The 16167-nt window shown below is 49.4% G+C and overlaps 2 protein-coding genes across 5 annotated transcripts; both read left to right on the top strand.

Moving 5' to 3' along the window:
- DTX3 (deltex E3 ubiquitin ligase 3) lies at positions 1 to 5937 on the top strand. Of its 2 annotated transcripts, XM_051962072.1 has the most exons (6): positions 1 to 238; positions 402 to 465; positions 1847 to 1917; positions 2702 to 3450; positions 4419 to 4636; positions 5149 to 5937. In XM_051962072.1, the coding sequence occupies exons 1-6, from the start codon at positions 16 to 18 to the stop codon at positions 5222 to 5224; spliced, it is 1401 nt and encodes a 466-aa protein (XP_051818032.1). In that variant the 5' UTR covers positions 1 to 15; the 3' UTR covers positions 5225 to 5937. The 2 variants fall into 2 exon arrangements, with proteins under 2 accessions (XP_051818032.1, XP_051818031.1); XM_051962071.1 differs by having other exon boundaries at positions 4419 to 5242.
- A 286-nt stretch (positions 5938 to 6223) lies between these two features.
- Positions 6224 to 14590, top strand: ARHGEF25 (Rho guanine nucleotide exchange factor 25). Of its 3 annotated transcripts, XM_051962760.1 has the most exons (16): positions 6224 to 6413; positions 6674 to 6788; positions 9289 to 9503; positions 9647 to 9742; positions 9836 to 9927; positions 10134 to 10200; positions 10437 to 10540; positions 10735 to 10804; positions 10913 to 11002; positions 11083 to 11175; positions 11364 to 11414; positions 11643 to 11720; positions 11996 to 12196; positions 12432 to 12612; positions 12954 to 13162; positions 13897 to 14590. In XM_051962760.1, exons 1-16 carry the CDS (start codon positions 6315 to 6317, stop codon positions 13963 to 13965), a joined length of 1830 nt encoding a protein of 609 aa, XP_051818720.1. In that variant the 5' UTR covers positions 6224 to 6314; the 3' UTR covers positions 13966 to 14590. The 3 variants fall into 3 exon arrangements, with proteins under 3 accessions (XP_051818720.1, XP_051818722.1, XP_051818721.1); XM_051962761.1 differs by lacking the exons at positions 6224 to 6413; positions 6674 to 6788 and adding an exon at positions 7583 to 8266; XM_051962762.1 differs by lacking the exons at positions 6674 to 6788; positions 9289 to 9503 and having other exon boundaries at positions 6228 to 6413.
- Positions 14591 to 16167: the final 1577 nt, after the last annotated feature.

Here is a 16167-nt window from a genome sequence, read left to right as displayed (position 1 = left end):
AAGGTGACGAAGGTGATGGGGAGAGGGACAGGTGAACGGGGCGGGGAGGGAAGGGGAGGGGAAATTCTTCCCTTATCTCTCAGCTGGTTTGCGGCTCCTTCCCTTATTTACCCCACCTCCCAGCCCTGCCCTCGTTCCCTCCCCAGTAACTCTCCCCCTCCCTCACTCCCCCGCCCCCAGGAGTATCCCCACGGGAAGAGGGTTGGGAAGGTGCAGGAAGGACGCTTTGGAATTGGAGGTGGGGCCTGAGAGGCGGTGACTGTCGCCTCCGATTTGGGGGAGGGGGCCGCTGTTCTCGGCCCCGCCTTCCCTCCTCCAGGACCCTCCTCCCTAACCTCCATTCCCTCTTCTTCATCCCTCTCCCTCCTCTTTCCCCCTCCCCCCCCAACCCCGTTGCTAAGGTCCGGACCGTCATCCCAGCAACAGCCTCAGTCATGTGACCGGCGATGGCGGCGCTGACGGGAGGTAGGTGAGCCCGGCGCCCCCCCACCCCCCAGCGCCCCCCGGGCGCAAGCTGGCGCCCCTCGGACCCATTCCCTCGAGCCCGGGGACCCTCACCCTTGCCCACCCTCTGCGCCGCTCCACAGCCGGGCGTCTTCCTTTCTGTTGCGGGAAGAATGGGGAGGAAGGATGTTGGGGAGGGTGCTGCGGGGCCTCCACGGGGCCTGCCAGCTGCGGGGTCGGGGAGGGGAGCCCCCGGTCGTGTGTGTGCGCGCGTGAGTGCCTGTGTGTATCTGTCTGTGTGTGCGCCGTAGGAATCGGGGCCCGGCCTAGCAGGGGGTGAAGGGTACGGGAAATGGTCTATGGAGACTCAGGGATATGGGCCCACTCCAGACACCTTCATTGACCCCGCCCCAGTCTGGAGGTGGGACTGGCCTGGTGTAGGTCGTGGACCCCCGGACCCTGCCCACCCCCTCACCCAACTTCCTTAGCTGAGTAAGTGTTGCCCTCCACTGAAAAGGGATCCAGGGCTAAGCCCTAGCCAGATTTTGGGCTAAGACCCCCTAGGGGTAGACAGCCTCCGAATCGGGAGGGAGGATCGGAAGGGGTGGGGGGGGTGGGGGATTGCTTGAGACCCGAGCCAGGGCCTCCTTCCCTTCCAACTAAGAGAGTCAATGACCTACCCCCATTTAAACTTAACCCTGAGCTCTGACCTGTTCTCTTCCTAGATGGATGAGTGATGGAGACCAGAGGAAGTAAATAAAACATGTGAGGACTGAGGGATGCCTCAGTTTCTAGGAACTAGACCCATGTATGAATATTCCCCATGCATGATAGTATATATAGATGGAGAGGTGACATATCTGGTCTTAAACTAGTATGAGTGAACTATGGATTTTTTAATTTTTAATTTTTTGGTTGTAGAGTCTGCTGCCACTTTGTCCAAATCTACAGCCAGCAAGCAGGAGTGATTAAGGTTAGACCTTAGGGAGGATTTGCAGGCCATGAGGGTAACAATTTGGGAATCTTGGGGAATAGTGGAGAGAGGGAAAATAGGAAATTCTTGCCTTTGTGAACTGAGTCAGGGGGCGGGACTATAGCTAAGACAATTGGCTTAGATCAAACTTTTGCGGCTTTTCCAATTCTAATCAATTATTCCTTCCTTTTTCTCTCTTCTTACCTTTTCACTGTAGACTTCAGGGCTTAGTGTTAGGGATGAAAAGAGATTTGAAGTTTGAATACTGAACTTTCAGTCTTCACAAAACTTTTGGACAGGGTTGAATACCAAGGGTTGGGGAAGAGGAAGGGAGAAGTCTTGTGCTGTTGGTTTGTGGAAGGGAGGGAAGAGAAAGGGAGGGGCAGAGAAGGCCACAATTTGCCTTATAACCTTGTTGTTCTCGCTCAGAGTTGAGGCCAAAGTCCAGCTGAGTGCGGAACTTCTGGGATTCCTCCTGCCACCATCCATGGGCTCTCCAGGTATCAGTCCTCCAAGTAACCTGCTGCCTACCCATCCCTCATTGTTCCCATCTCCAGGGATCTTGTTTTTAAGTGCTTTCAGTAACCTTGACTCTAGAAATCCTGATTCTTCCACTCCCAGATGCATAGGGCCTCTGAATTAGGATGTATCCAAGAAAATTCCCTCATTTCCTCCCCAGCAGTGGACAGAGAGGTTCACCACCATCACCACTAGGTCAGATATTTCTAGCCCTTAAGTAGGGACACAGAGAGAGAGATGGAAAGCCAATTCTGGATGTGCCAGTCCGGAAGCCTTCCTGCCAGGGCACATGACTTCCCTCTGGACAGGGAAGGAGGTAATCAGTGTAACTATGGGGAAAGTTCACTGAGTCCCAGATTTAGATGTTTGGTTTAAATGGTAATAAATCAATTGGACTTCCTATCCTGAAAGACTGCCCTGTAACCTTTTGGGGAGGGGAAACCAAGAAGAGATACTATACTGTGGGGGTGATATTGAATAAAAATGAGCCAGCCATTGTACCTTGAAGCAATTTGCTCTACCTTGCAATATAATCTTTCATCTTAGTCTTTATTGGGAGAACTTTGAATGAGAATACACTAAAGTGAAAGGGATGCTGGACTTTGAAAAGTAAAATAAGATATGTAATTCTTTGGTGAGAGGTGGTAGTAGGTGGGCTTTGAAATGGGGCTGATGCTGACCTCAGGTGGGTAGCGGGGATTGAGAGTGGAGGCACTGGTGTTTGGCAAATAGACCCTATCCTGAAGCCCCTTCATCCTGGGGCAGTGTCGTTCGTCCTGTCCAGGATGGCGGCCTGTGGGGGCAGCTGCAAGAACAAAGTGACAGTCTCAAAGCCAGTGTGGGACTTCCTGAGCAAGGAAACACCAGGGCGACTGGCCCGGCTTCGGGATGAACATCGAATATCCATCCTCATCGATGGAGAGACATCGGACATCTATGTTCTCCAGCTTGCTCCCCAGGGCCCTCACCCGGCTCCTCCCAATAGCCTCTACCTGGCCAGAAAGGCTCTCAAGGGGCTGCTGAAGGAGGCAGAGAAGGAGCTGAAGAAGGCACAGAGGCAGGGGGAGTTGATGGGCTGCCTGTCATTGGGGGGTGGGGGTGAGCAGTCAGAGCTGCACCGCCCAGGGCCCCCTCCTCTCCGGGCTGCTCCATTACTGCCCCCAGGGGCCAGAGCCCCCTTACCTCCTCCACCCCCTTTGCCCCCACCTCCTCCACCCCGCCTACGAGAGGAGGCGGAAGAGCAGGAGAGCACTTGTCCCATTTGTTTGGGGGAGATCCAGAATGCCAAGACACTGGAAAAGTGCCGACACTCATTCTGTGAAGGCTGCATTACCCGGGCACTTCAGGTGAAGAAGGCCTGCCCCATGTGTGGTCGTTTCTATGGGCAGCTGGTGGGCAACCAGCCCCAGAATGGGCGAATGCTGGTCTCCAAGGATGCCAGCCTCCTGCTGCCTAGCTATGAGAAATACGGAACCATTGTCATCCAGTATGTCTTCCCACCTGGTGTTCAAGGGGTAAGAGGATCACTCTCTTTTTTCCCCTTTTGACCTCTCCCAAGCTGATTTGACTCACCCTTCCTTCATAACAATAGGGAAAAGAAATGGCCAGTGATTTAAGATATTGAATATGTTTGGCTTTAGTGTTTTCCTAAGTTATGACCTTTTCATTGTTGTCTAGGGGTGGGGGGGTCTTACAAAACCAGCTCCCCTCTTTTCTCCCCTACTCCCAGCACACATAAAAGTCCATTAAGTATAAGGAAAGGAACTAGCTAATACTGACATGATGAATCTGGAAGTGTTCATTAGTGCAGAAATTGCTACAGAGGTGAATTGTTGGTAAGGGATGGGGGATGTTTGGTCAGGTGAAGACTTCAGAAAGGAATCCCCAAATTTTAGAGGGCTACAAGTAAAGTGGAATAATTAGTTTGTTGTAATTATATGAAAGAGGAAAGCTAATGGGATACAGTAGGAAAAGGAGTGATGGGTGAGGGTCCAGAAGTCATCCTTAGAACCTCATTGTTAGAGAGTAATACCTAAAGTGGAGTCCAGTTTTGGTTTCTATAAGAATGTGAACAGTCTGGGATGCTGAAAGAGATAAGAAATAACGTCCTTGGTAGGAAGTTGAATACATCAGGAGAAAAAGGCTGGGAGCTGACTTAATGCCTAAAGTTCTCACCTTTCTGGGTTACAAACCCCTCTTTAATCCAACTAAAATCCAATCAAAAGGAAAGTTATGTCCAGTTGAAGTGTGGGTGGTTAGTTAGATAGTAGGAAAAACTTTTCAAATATAAGAAGTGTTGATGGGACCAGCCCTCTGATGGATGACTAGGGTATCTCCTTTCCTAGAAATCTTTCAGCACATTCCCCTATGTGTGAACTGGGAGCACACCAACAGAGGGATGACCAGGATGACTGTTAGTCATCAGCAAGGGCCTTTAGGCTGTCCATCCACTGACTGCCCCACCACTCCCCCATCCTCCCAGGCCGAGCACCCAAACCCTGGCGTTCGGTATCCTGGCACCACACGGGTGGCCTACCTCCCAGACTGCCCCGAGGGCAACAAGGTGCTGACTCTGTTCCGAAAGGCTTTTGACCAGCGTCTCACCTTCACCATTGGCACTTCCATGACCACGGGGAGACCAAATGTCATCACTTGGAACGACATCCACCACAAGACCAGCTGCACTGGGGGACCCCAGCTGTGCGACATCCCTCCAATTTCCCCCTCTCTCCTGATCCCCTTTGCCACTGTGTGGCCCTCAGCCCTTGTCCTGGGAACCTTCCCAAATATGTAGTTCTCCCATACCTGCCCCTTGGCCCTTTCCCTTGCTATATTTAACTTAGCTCTCCTTTAGCTTCACAACATGTTTCCCTCTCCTAATCCCAGATTCCCCACCCTGTTCCTCATCCCTGATCCCCATTAGATAAATCTCCCTTTTTTTAAACTTCTCCATGCCTCTTCCACATGCATGCATACATACACATACACACACACACACACACACAGAGCCTAGTCCTTGGGGTATTCACCTTGGTCCACATAACTAAGCAGAATTGGACCTGTCCTTCACTGGGATATGAGACAACCTGAACAGAGGGAAGGGGGAGGAGGAGGCATGGTCTGGTATTTTTAGAGGGTAAACAGGAAGGGGAGGGCATGGGAACTAAAGGAATAATACATTTAACATTCTTCTTCCATCTATTTGTTTCTAGGTTTGGGTACCCGGATCCCACCTACCTGACCAGGGTGCAAGAGGAACTGAGAGCCAAGGGCATAACAGATGATTAAAGGATATTCCCTTCTTTTGCCCCCTTTCCCCAAACACCCTCCCCTATGGAGGATTCATTACCTCCTCCACCCTGTCAACTGATGTCTCTAGTCTCTCCATCTTATCTCCAGTACGTAGGAGGTTTTTATGTTTTGGAGGGAGCCTTGGATAGGAGGGTACAGCCTCCTGATTCTTCTGTCCCCCACTTCCACCATGTACTTCAGTGTGATGTGACCCTCATCCCTACCCCTACTCAGATCTCACCATTTGTTTGGGGTTAACTTACAAGATTTATATCCATGCTTTTTCCTCTCTCTTCCCTCTCCCCTCCCATGTACATACCCTGAACCCACTGCCCCATGTACTCATACCCCATCCCATCCACTTTGGATTTTTCTGAAATTCGCTCCTTAGAAGACTTCCCCCCAAAAGGACTGAGGGGTGTCTCTTTACCTCCCAATTCCAACCACACACACACACACACAACTGTACTTGGCAATGAACTCTGGGTGTGTGTAGCCGAGGGGAGGGGTTGGGGGCCGATACAACACCCCCACACCAAATGGAGCCTGCTCTGTGTATTCATCAAGCCCCCCTACACACTCATCTTGTCCCCTTTTTGTGTCTGTCTTTATGTCAGTCTGTCTTTCTCCTCCATTCCTCTACCTTTACCCAGTTTGGAACTGCCACCAGACTAGCTTTTGATTTAATAAAAATAAAATATGCAACACAACTTTGGATGGGCAGTGGAGAGGAGGGTTCCTGAATAGGGATGTTCTGGGGAATGAAGGAAATCAAGAACCCCTGGATCCTTTACCAATTCCTCTAGACTTTTGTAGAATTGAGGGTATAAGGTTGACCGATTGATCCCTAACACATTGGAGCACTTAGGTCTGTATTTTTACTTTTTTGTATTGAGTGGGGGTGGGATTTGGGGGAAAAGAGGCAATCCTACTAGTCCTGCTGGGGTTTGAGTTGGGGTGGGAGTGGGGCGGAGCTCGAGGATTGGGGGAGGATTCAAGCAGCAGCCGCTTCACCGACACAGCGCCTCAGGGCCCCTAGGCTCGGTGTCCCCTCCGTCCTGAGCTACGAACACGGTCTAAGTTCAGCATGAAGCCCCCAGACCGCCCTATTTCGGGCCGTACTGACCGGATGCTGGGGGCTATGGGAGGCATGCTGCGCGCATGCGCCTTGCCCGAGCCTGAGGGGGTAAGGAAAGGGGACTTTGGGGGCTTGGGTTAAGGGTAACGGGACCAAAGGCTGCACACACCGCGTCTCATCCTCCCAAACAGCTGATAGTCGCAGTCACTGGTGAAGCCTTATAGAAGTAGTAAGGTCCAAAGGGATGGAATCTGCCCCGAATCTAGCCCAGCCACATATTGATCGCTCCGTGTCACAATCAGGGAAAGGGGGTGTCAGGGCCAGATGTAGGCGAATTGGGGTTCCTCACTGACCCTCTGTCCTTGCAGCTCCCCAAAAGGAGCCTCCTGAGGCTGGGGGAAAGGGAAACGGAGCCTAAAAGTACGAAATGGGGTAAAGGAGGGGAGGTGGAAGCTGAGGCCTCCGCACCGACTCGGGAACTTGGTAAGAAGCTGGATTTAGGTGGGGGAAAACAGTTTAGAGAGGTACTCGGCGCTAAGTGGTGAATTCGAACAACATTCCTTGCTTATTTACATAATGTTTTGCATCTTATTTGCATGAGACTCATTTAATTGCACAGACTACCCCACATTTTCATGTCTTCTTGTCCGAGCTCTCTCCTATCCAGCCTCAATACCCCTAGCCAGGCGGAGTAGCCGCCCCTACGCCCCACCCCTGGTCCCCCGCCAGCCCAGGGCTCTAGAAGTTCTCCTTAATTGGTGATTAGCCGCTGCTGGAGTCCTGGGTACTGAAGGGAAGGGAGGGGGAGAATTAGAGGGAAAGGGGCGGGCACCTGAAAAGGACGTCTACACACACGCAGCCCACTCGAGAAAACCTGTCTACGTCTGCACCTCCCAGAATTAAGAGTCTGGCTAGAGGATGACACTTCTTTCCATCCCCACGTTTATTTCCACTTACTGACCCCACCCCTGCTTCCCTCCCTTCACTTCACACCCACACATCCTCTGAAGCTTTATCTGTCCACCGGACTCCCGCTCTTCGCCCTGGAGTTTGGGGGGGAGGGGGAGGAGAATAGCGGGCACCGACCCCGTCACGAAAATCCCCCAACATCGGCCCTCTGAAGATAGCGAAGGAAGGAGGGGGGAGAAGGAGGGAGATCAGGAGGCGAGGCAGTGGAGGGAGGGATGGAGAAGCTGGGGACATAGAGTTCCAACTTGAGGGAAGCAGTGGGGAGGGGGGAAGAGGGGAATTGGGGCGGGAATTGGGGATTAACTCGAGTGGGAATGGAGTGAAAGAGGGCGGAGCTAGGACCAGACAGACTCCTCCTCTCGGCTGCAAAGAGGCTCGGCCTGCAATTCAGCTCGCAGCTCGGCCCAGACCCGGCTCCGCGCCAGTATCTTCCCAACGCTGCCACCCCCGCATATCCTCCCCCCAACCCCAACCCAGAGGCTTTTCCCCCCACCCCATCTTCCACGCACCCATCCTACTCTCTCAGCCCACCTCCCAACCCCAAGCGACCCCAGAGACAGAGCTGGAGCTGCAGCCGCATCCCGGCACAGGCCCCACCCGGACCGGACATTTGGACGCACGGACCCCGGGACTGATAGGGCTCCGGAGCTCCTCTTCACCGGACTCCGCATTCCAGACCTATGCCGTCCCTTCCCCAGATCCCTTGTCCCTCCTTCAGATAAGACTTCTAGCCACCCTTAGACATCCCCGCAGTAATCCTTTCCCTCCCCCCTCTCCCAGCCCAGCTCTGGGTGGGAGGGAGGGGGGTGTGCGCCTGGAGCCGTTCCCGCCCCGCCCCCCGTGATTCCCTCTGCATGGCCGGCCCGGGTGGGGGGTCTGGGGGGGCCCCGAAGCCATGCGGGAGGATCACCGGGGGGGTCGTTGTGCCTGTCCCCACGTGATCCGCAAAGTGCTGGCAAAATGCGGCTGCTGTTTCTCCCGGGGGGGTCGCGGTGAGTGTGGGGCTCAGCATTTGGGGAGGGGGTGGAAACCTTGAAAGAGGGGTGCTAATTAATGTGTGTGTGGGAGGGGAACCTGGAAGCCAGGGTCCTTTTCTCTTCGTACCCTATAACTAGAGACATCTCTCAGAAAAGTAGAGTTGGAAGACAATCTCAAGCTCTATATATTTTGATTCCAAATTAAAAAAGGGAAGAGGCAAGGAGGGGTCGGTGTCTGTTTTTGTGTGTCTCTGAGACATGGTGGATAGGAGAGAAACACCCTGTTCAAGTTTCTTCTAGGGCCCTGTACAATTCTTCTCACTATTTCCCCCCCTCTGTCCCCGGAAAAAAGCATTCAATCACACTCAAAACTAAGCTGTCTCGAATGTGACTCAGGTCTGGGTAGAGACAAGGGGATGAAGAAGAAATCTAGTTTTATATCTGATCATATAATCCGATGAACTAGTGACAGATCTCCCACCATATTAAGCTTCCTTTCTTGCCCTCCTCTGTCTATTGTAGTAACTGCTTTTTTTTGGGGGGGGGGTAATGAGAGAGTACAGAAATTTTTTCTTTTTATAGCAAGTAGGGGAGTCATCCCAGGAGTGGCAGATGGTTCTTATCTCTGTTCCCCACCCCTGTTTCCCAGGGAATGGTCTGTACCCATCATGGAGGGCAGATGGCCACCCCCAGATCTTACTTCCAGTCGATGGTTTGTCCCCCCTCCACCCATAAACCATGCCAAACTGAAAATGTGTGGGAACCCCACATATTCCTGGGGCTCTAGGAGTGGGGAACGAAGTGTCTGAATGTTCTCTTGGATGTTTCTGTTTGTTGAATTGGGGAGGGGAAGTCACTATATTTACCTCCCCTTTTTCCCCTTTGTGAAAACCAATAAAAAAATTTTATTCCTATACAACTCAAATGGAGACAGTATGTTTTTGGGCACTGGGGAAAGAATTGGCTAATGTTCTGTGATTTCTCCTAGAAGTCCTAACTAAGCTTTCCATGTATTGTCTCCACTTCCATTCTGCCAGAGTCCTATTCCATTGCTGGCAGTGAAGGCAGTGTCTCTGCTTCTGTTGCCTCTGTCCTGGCCCCCACTTCTGTTCCTAGCTCTGGATTCAGCTCTGGTCCCTGTTCCCCTGGACCCCCAGGGCCTGTCAGTAGCTTGAGGCGGTGGTTGGACCACTCTAAACACTGCCTCAGTGTGGAAACTGAGACAGACAATGACCAGACAGGATCATGTCAGGTGAGCAAGAAGAGTCAGGTGGGAACATTGAATATGAGGCAACATCAAATATTGAGCAGAGGGCAAGGGCTAGAGTCCCGCTGTCAGAAAAGGGAACATATTTGTTATAGCTGATCTGTATCTATCTGCTCTCTGATCCCCAGGGATGGATTCGGGAGTCAACACTAGCCTCAGGGGAGGAACTACCAGAACTGACCTTATTGACCACTTTATTGGAAGGACCTGAAGGCAGAACCCAGGTATCAGGAAAAGGGTATTAAGGTGGATGCTGAAGCAAAGTCAAGGTTTCCTGATCATTTTCTTGAGAGCCATTCCTTTCCTTACTCCTTCAGGAAAGTACAACTTCCCAGCCCCCTGAGGAGACTCCCTCTCAGACTACAGAAAGTGAGGAAGAAAAAAAGAAGAGAGCTTTGGACAGGAGTATGTAAGTGCCATTTTTGTACTTCAAATGATGACCAAATGGATCCTCTTTAAACATTTAGAGAGAATCTCCCACAGACATTGCCTTGGACATAGAGAGATCCCCACTCTCACTTTATGGAGAGGAATCACTAAGTCTTAGAAAAGGGTGGTTGCTGAATGAAGAGAGTCCATTGACTTGCTGAGATGGTTGCTTTCCTATTTTCCTAGGTTTGTCTTGAGTGAACTGGTGGAAACAGAGAAAATGTACGTGGAGGACTTGGGGCAGATTGTGGAGGTAATTTCCTCTACCCCACCCATACTCCCTACTCCTACCATCCTACCCCTGCCCAGCTGCCATTCCTTTTGTCTGGAGCTGGAAATCTCTACACTAGTTTCCAAAAGATGCATGGGTCCTTTTTCTAGGACTAGGCTTCTCCCTGTCTCCACTCCATGCAGGGTCCTTTCCAGTGGTACCTTTCTCAATAGCATTTTCTTGTCCTACTTATACCTCACGTTCTGCTCTCCCACCAGGGCTACATGGCAACCATGACAGCTCAGGGCATCCCTGAAAATCTTCGAGGTCGGGACAGAATTGTATTTGGGAATATCCAGCAAATCTACGAATGGCACAGAGAGTGAGAATGTTGGCATCGAGGGTATAGGGAGTGGAGGAAAATAGAAGAGCAAAAGGGGAGTGTTAAAAAGGGGAACAACAAAAATAAAGGAGAGGGAAAATCAAACAGATCAAAGAAATCATAAAATTTGGGTTGGGAAGATCAAATAGACCCTATTCTGAACTTCCTTCCCATTTCCTTGGCCATACCTCCAGTTACTTCCTTCAAGAACTACAGAAATGTCTTCAGGATCCTGATTGGCTGGCTCAGCTCTTCATTAAGCATGTAAGATGGTTGTATCTACTGGACCTCAATTTGGGGGGTGGATTAAGTCTCTATAAATATTAACATTAGAGGGTTGATCTCATACATGATTTCCCCAAATTTCTGCAGGAGAGGAGGCTACATATGTATGTTATTTACTGCCAGAACAAACCAAAGTCTGAGCATGTCATGTCTGAATTTGGAGATAGTTACTTTGAGGTCAGTGTTTAAGAGTTACTGGTGGGCCAGGGTCCAACATAGGATCCCGATTAAGTTCTGTCTCCTGGCCTCTCTCTCAGGAACTCCGTCAGCAGCTCGGTCACCGTCTTCAACTTAATGACCTTCTCATCAAACCTGTCCAGAGGATCATGAAGTACCAGCTGCTACTTAAGGTCAGAGCCTCTTGCCCACATGGCCCTACCTACTCTCCCTTCCCACCACCTGACAGGCCTTCCTTCTAGATCTCCTCACATTCTACCCAGCTTGTCCTTCCTTCAGGCTCTCTCACAGAGTGTCTGGGAAATCTGGAAATCAGGATCCCAGCCTCAGAACCTTTCTCTGTTTCTTCTACATATTTCAGGATTTCCTCAAATATTATAGTAAAGCCAAGAAGAATACTGAAGAGCTTGAGGTAAGGAGACCTCACATCCTCTTCTAACCATAACCAGTCCTCTCTCCTTTCCAGATCTCAGTGGACCAATTCCATTCCCTTTGGGTGGGGACCCATTTAAGAGTTAGTTTGGGGAGAGAATACTTTACGAAAATTAGTTACAGAAAGAAGCAAGGATAGGAAGGGAACTGGTAGAATTTGTCTCACCCTCCACTTCTAAGTATTTCCCTCCAATTTTTCCTGTCCCAGAGAGCAGTAGAGGTCATGTGCTTTGTGCCGAAGCGCTGCAATGACATGATGAGTCTGGGGCGACTTCGAGGCTTTGAGGTATGGAAAAAGAGGTGGAATCGTTGAAGAATTTTGTATGTTGTTGGACCCTCCTGCATGGAACAGCCTGGTGATCTCTGTAGAGAGAGTCATATCCCTACATTGGACCCCAAGTTTGATGTGAAAGAGGGGGAAGGAGAGCAGGAAGCTCCCATGAAGCCACGCTGGCAGAGGTTTCTAGTCCACTCCCTTTCTCCTTCCTCTCCCTTTCTGACCACAGTCCTCACCTTTTAATCTTGTAATTAAGATCATGATTGTTTCCCTTTTGATCTTAGGGCAAGTTGACCACCCAGGGGAAGCTTCTGGGTCAGGACACATTCTGGGTTACAGAACCTGAAGCTGGAGGGCTGCTCCCTGCCCGGGGTCGAGAGAGACGCGTCTTCCTCTTTGAGCAAATCATCATCTTCAGCGAGGCCCTAGGGGGAGGCGTCAGGGGTGGGACACAACCTGGATATGTCTATAAGAACAGTATCAAGGTGAGGAGAGTAGGTTGGGATATATGGGAGGTGGGAGCTCTAGGGAGGTGGGAGAGACTCTGGAGCTGGTAAAGAGTGGGAGGGATCCTGAGAATGGATCTCCAGATTCTGGGTTCATTAGAGACTCTGTCAGGGCATGGAATAGGATCAGTTTTAGAAAATAGGACTTGGGAGGTTGGGGAAACTCTAGAAATATCTGAGTTGTTTTCCTTCCTATCCATATGCACTGCTTCAGGTCAGCTGTCTGGGCCTAGAGAAGAACACTCAGGGGGATCCCTGCCGATTCACCCTGACTTCAAGGGGGCCAGAGGGTGGTGTCCAGCGCTATATTCTACAGGCTTCAGATGCAGCAATCAGTGAGGTCTGGACTCGGCAAATAGCCCAGATCCTGGAAAGTCAGAGGAACTTCCTCAATGGTAAGAGATCCCCATAACCACCTTGGGCATCCTTGTATTTTCCTACAAATTCCCTGATAATCTCTGATCTCTAACTTCTGTTCCTGATGACTGACTTCTAGTCATTTTTTTTTTTTTGATCTCCTGATGCAAATTACAAAATCAAGTTGACTATAAAACTCAGACTCACATGAATCTTCCATTTAGCTCCTGGAGGAGCCAACATCCCTAATGAATAGAGCTTTGCAAACCTTACAATGCTATTAAAAAAGTGTGAATTTTTGTTTTGGACAGCAGAGATCCCAGGGAAGGGCCCCAGTATGACTTCCAATCCACCTTCCTTGTTCCTCTTCCTATCTCAGCATTGCAGTCACCAATTGAATACCAGCGACGGGAGAGCCAGACTAACAGCTTGGGAAGGATAGGAGGGTCTGTGGGGGGAAGCCCTGGACGAATCCGGCTTGGGGACCGAGCCCCAGTCAGCATACATACACCCATCAATGCCTCCCTTCCTTCCCTGTTGCTGCCCCCAGTGGGGGTAGCTGAATGCTCCCTGCCTCAGAATGAACAGGTATGGGTGATGGGGTATGGGAAATATTGAGAGATTTCTCATTAGGAGAGGGAGAGTTGGGAAGAGAAACAATATGGGAAGCTGCAGAGTATAGTGGGAAACACCCTGGACCTAGAATCCTGGCTTGCTGAGTTTGTTTCTTCACTTGTAAAATTGGAATAATAATACTGACACTTAGGCCATGAGCTCTTTGAGAGTGGGGATTGTTTTTGATTTTTTTATCCCCATTGCTTAGTACTGCCTGCCACATAGTAGATGCTTAATAAATGCTAGCTGATTGACTGACTTCACCAATCTCAAAAAGATTACTATAAGAACTAAAAGAAACAATGGGTATGAATTTTTAAATCATAAAGTGCTCTATAGCTCCCATCTTTTATTATATGAGAATATGAGAAGTAATTTTCCCTTTCCTTTTTGTCTATATAAATCTCTTTCCCTCATTCCTGTCCAGCATTTTCCTCTTCCCTTTCTATTCTTTTTTTCCCCCAAGTCAAGTCAATAAGCATTTGACTTAATGTTAAGCTACCCTCTCTCAATTATCTGACTGGTAGGGGTTAGAGATTGCCATTCATAGGACTACTAAGTCTACAGTACCTAATAGGAGGAATCTGTGAGGCCAGAGAAGTTTAGAACCAGGAGGTGAGAATAAGCGCCAGAGATTTCTGATAAATATTTGAATTTTTTACCTTTTGACTTTCATCTCTTTTCTGGACCTTATTAACTCTTCTCAGGCCCTTCCTGCACCTGAAGCTCCTGTTTGCCAGGCCAGGTTGGCCAAGCTGGATGAAGATGAGCTATGACTGGTGACCTCTGCACCTTTTGGGAGTGGGTAACTTGCCACTGAAATTGTGATGGATGAAGTCCTTTCCTGAGCATTGTCTTTGAACTGATACCTCCCCTCAGCCCTTCAACTGAATTGAAAGGACTGGGCTAGGACTGGGCTGGGAGTGGTTGGAACTGATGGGAATGGTGTCAAGTTTAAGAAAGATTTGTAGTACATATTGTTTCTCCACTGGGGATACAGATTCTCTCACTTTCCTCCATATATAATGTATCACTCAAACCCCAAGAAAGGAAGAAGTATGGGTGGATGGATAAGGGGGCAGGGGATAGAATGTATTGATTTATTTCGATTTGTCTGTTTCCTAAAAATAAAGGTTTTGCTCTATCATCGAGGATAGAGGGAGTGAGGAAGAAATAAATACAAGAGTGATGTTACTAGAATCATTTGGGATGGCTTTGGGGATACAGATTCTCTCACTTTTCCTTCAAATGTAATGTATCACTCAAGCCCCAAGAAAGGAAGAAATATGGGTAGGTGGATAAAGGGATAGGGCATAGAATGTATTGACTTATTTTGATTTTTCTGTTTCCTGAAAATAAAGATTTTGCTCTGTCACTGAGGATGAGGGACTGAGGAAGAGATACAGGGGTGAAGTTATTGGAATCATTTGGAGTAACTGGAAATGGCGAAGGGGCAGAGTTTGGAATCATTGGGCTTTCTTGTGAACATCTCACCCCACACATGTGAACTAATTGGTCATTAGGAATCCTAAAGATTTAATGCTAAAATCTTATTATTTATCTCTGGACCTTTTCTTTTTCACCCCTTTACCTACTACATTGGAAATTCCAAACCCGTGTGATCATCCCCATTACATCTTTTCCTTTCCTTCCCATTCTCAACTGGTTAAAAAACCAAACCAAACCCAACAACCCACCATCCAGAGGCTAAAGAGACAAAATCCTAAATATACCTTTTTTAGACTGAGCTTTTCACCACCATCATAGGAGAATCTTGAGGGGAAAGCCCTCTTTCCCTTCCTCTGAAGTCTTCATTAAGTGATCACCCAGCTCCCATCTTTAGGGAGGGGAAACTTGGACAATGATGTGACTTTTGGTGCTGTAATTCATGGTGCTTCATCTTCTAGCTTTGAGGTCCAAAAAGAAATTCTGAGGAGGTCAGAAGGAGCCGCCACTCCTTCACATCCCAGACCCCAAGATCTAGGGGCAGAGAGAAAGACGATTCAGAACTGTGTCTGGCTGCCCCTGGTCCTGGGTCTGTATTCATCTGCGTGTCCACTATGTCCATCTATCCCCTGGGGGCTCTATCACATGGGGCTGTGTTTCCTCACCAGACAATGGAAGTCTTTGTAGGAGGGGCTGTGGGGTTAGAGTGGGCAAGAGGCCAGAGCCTCCCTTTGGGCCTGGACCTTATGCCCCCCTCCTGCTGACAATGGGAGGAGGGGTCTTAAAGAGGGTGGACAGGACGCAACACCCGATAAGAAGTAAGGGAAACAATAGGAGGAATTGAAGCCAAGAGAGGCCGCCCTAGCTCCACCCGACCCCCTGGGTTTTGGGGCCAGGGACTTTGGGGGGCCAGAGGGTGAGTGGTTTGGGTTTTAGGGGTTCTTGAGATTTGGAATTTCAGAGGCTGTCATGGGATGGAGCAGAAGTGGGATTATGAACCTAAGTTTAGGGTTCAGAAGACCAAAAAGATTTATCAGGACCAAGAAAGAAGGGTGTCAGATTGTCTAATTCAAGAGAAGGCTTATCTTCTTGTACCCCACAACAACTACCACCCCTCCATTTCCCCAGTGCAAAGTATAAGTAGGGAGAAATTAAAATATGAATCAGTTGGTTTGAGGAACAGTGTCTTTCTTACAGTCACATTTAAAATTCAATAAAACAAATACTTCCTAAACAAGTGGCTCAATCGATAAAAACAAGCACATGTCATATTACCTATATTTTCAGCATCTGTCCCGCAAACATTGAACTTAGTGTCCAAACCACCCCACCCTACCTCCATCTTCCCCACTCACTCATCCCAGCTGTGTAGGTTGTATGGAGGACTTTTGAACTGAACTCTCTGTTCTTTTGTCTCTGATTTTTGGGATGGACTAACCATGTGCCTCTTCTTTTTCTCTTGGGAATATTGTGGCTTCGTGGGGATATGACGGTGGTGATGGGGCTATATCTGAACGGCTCTCTTCCCAGAG

The sequence above is a fragment of the Antechinus flavipes genome, chromosome 5 (assembly GCF_016432865.1).
Source record: "Antechinus flavipes isolate AdamAnt ecotype Samford, QLD, Australia chromosome 5, AdamAnt_v2, whole genome shotgun sequence".
NCBI classification, from domain to species: domain Eukaryota; kingdom Metazoa; phylum Chordata; class Mammalia; order Dasyuromorphia; family Dasyuridae; genus Antechinus; species Antechinus flavipes.
The sequence above is the reverse complement of the archived record's forward strand: the minus strand, read 5'-3'. Positions and strand labels throughout refer to the sequence as shown.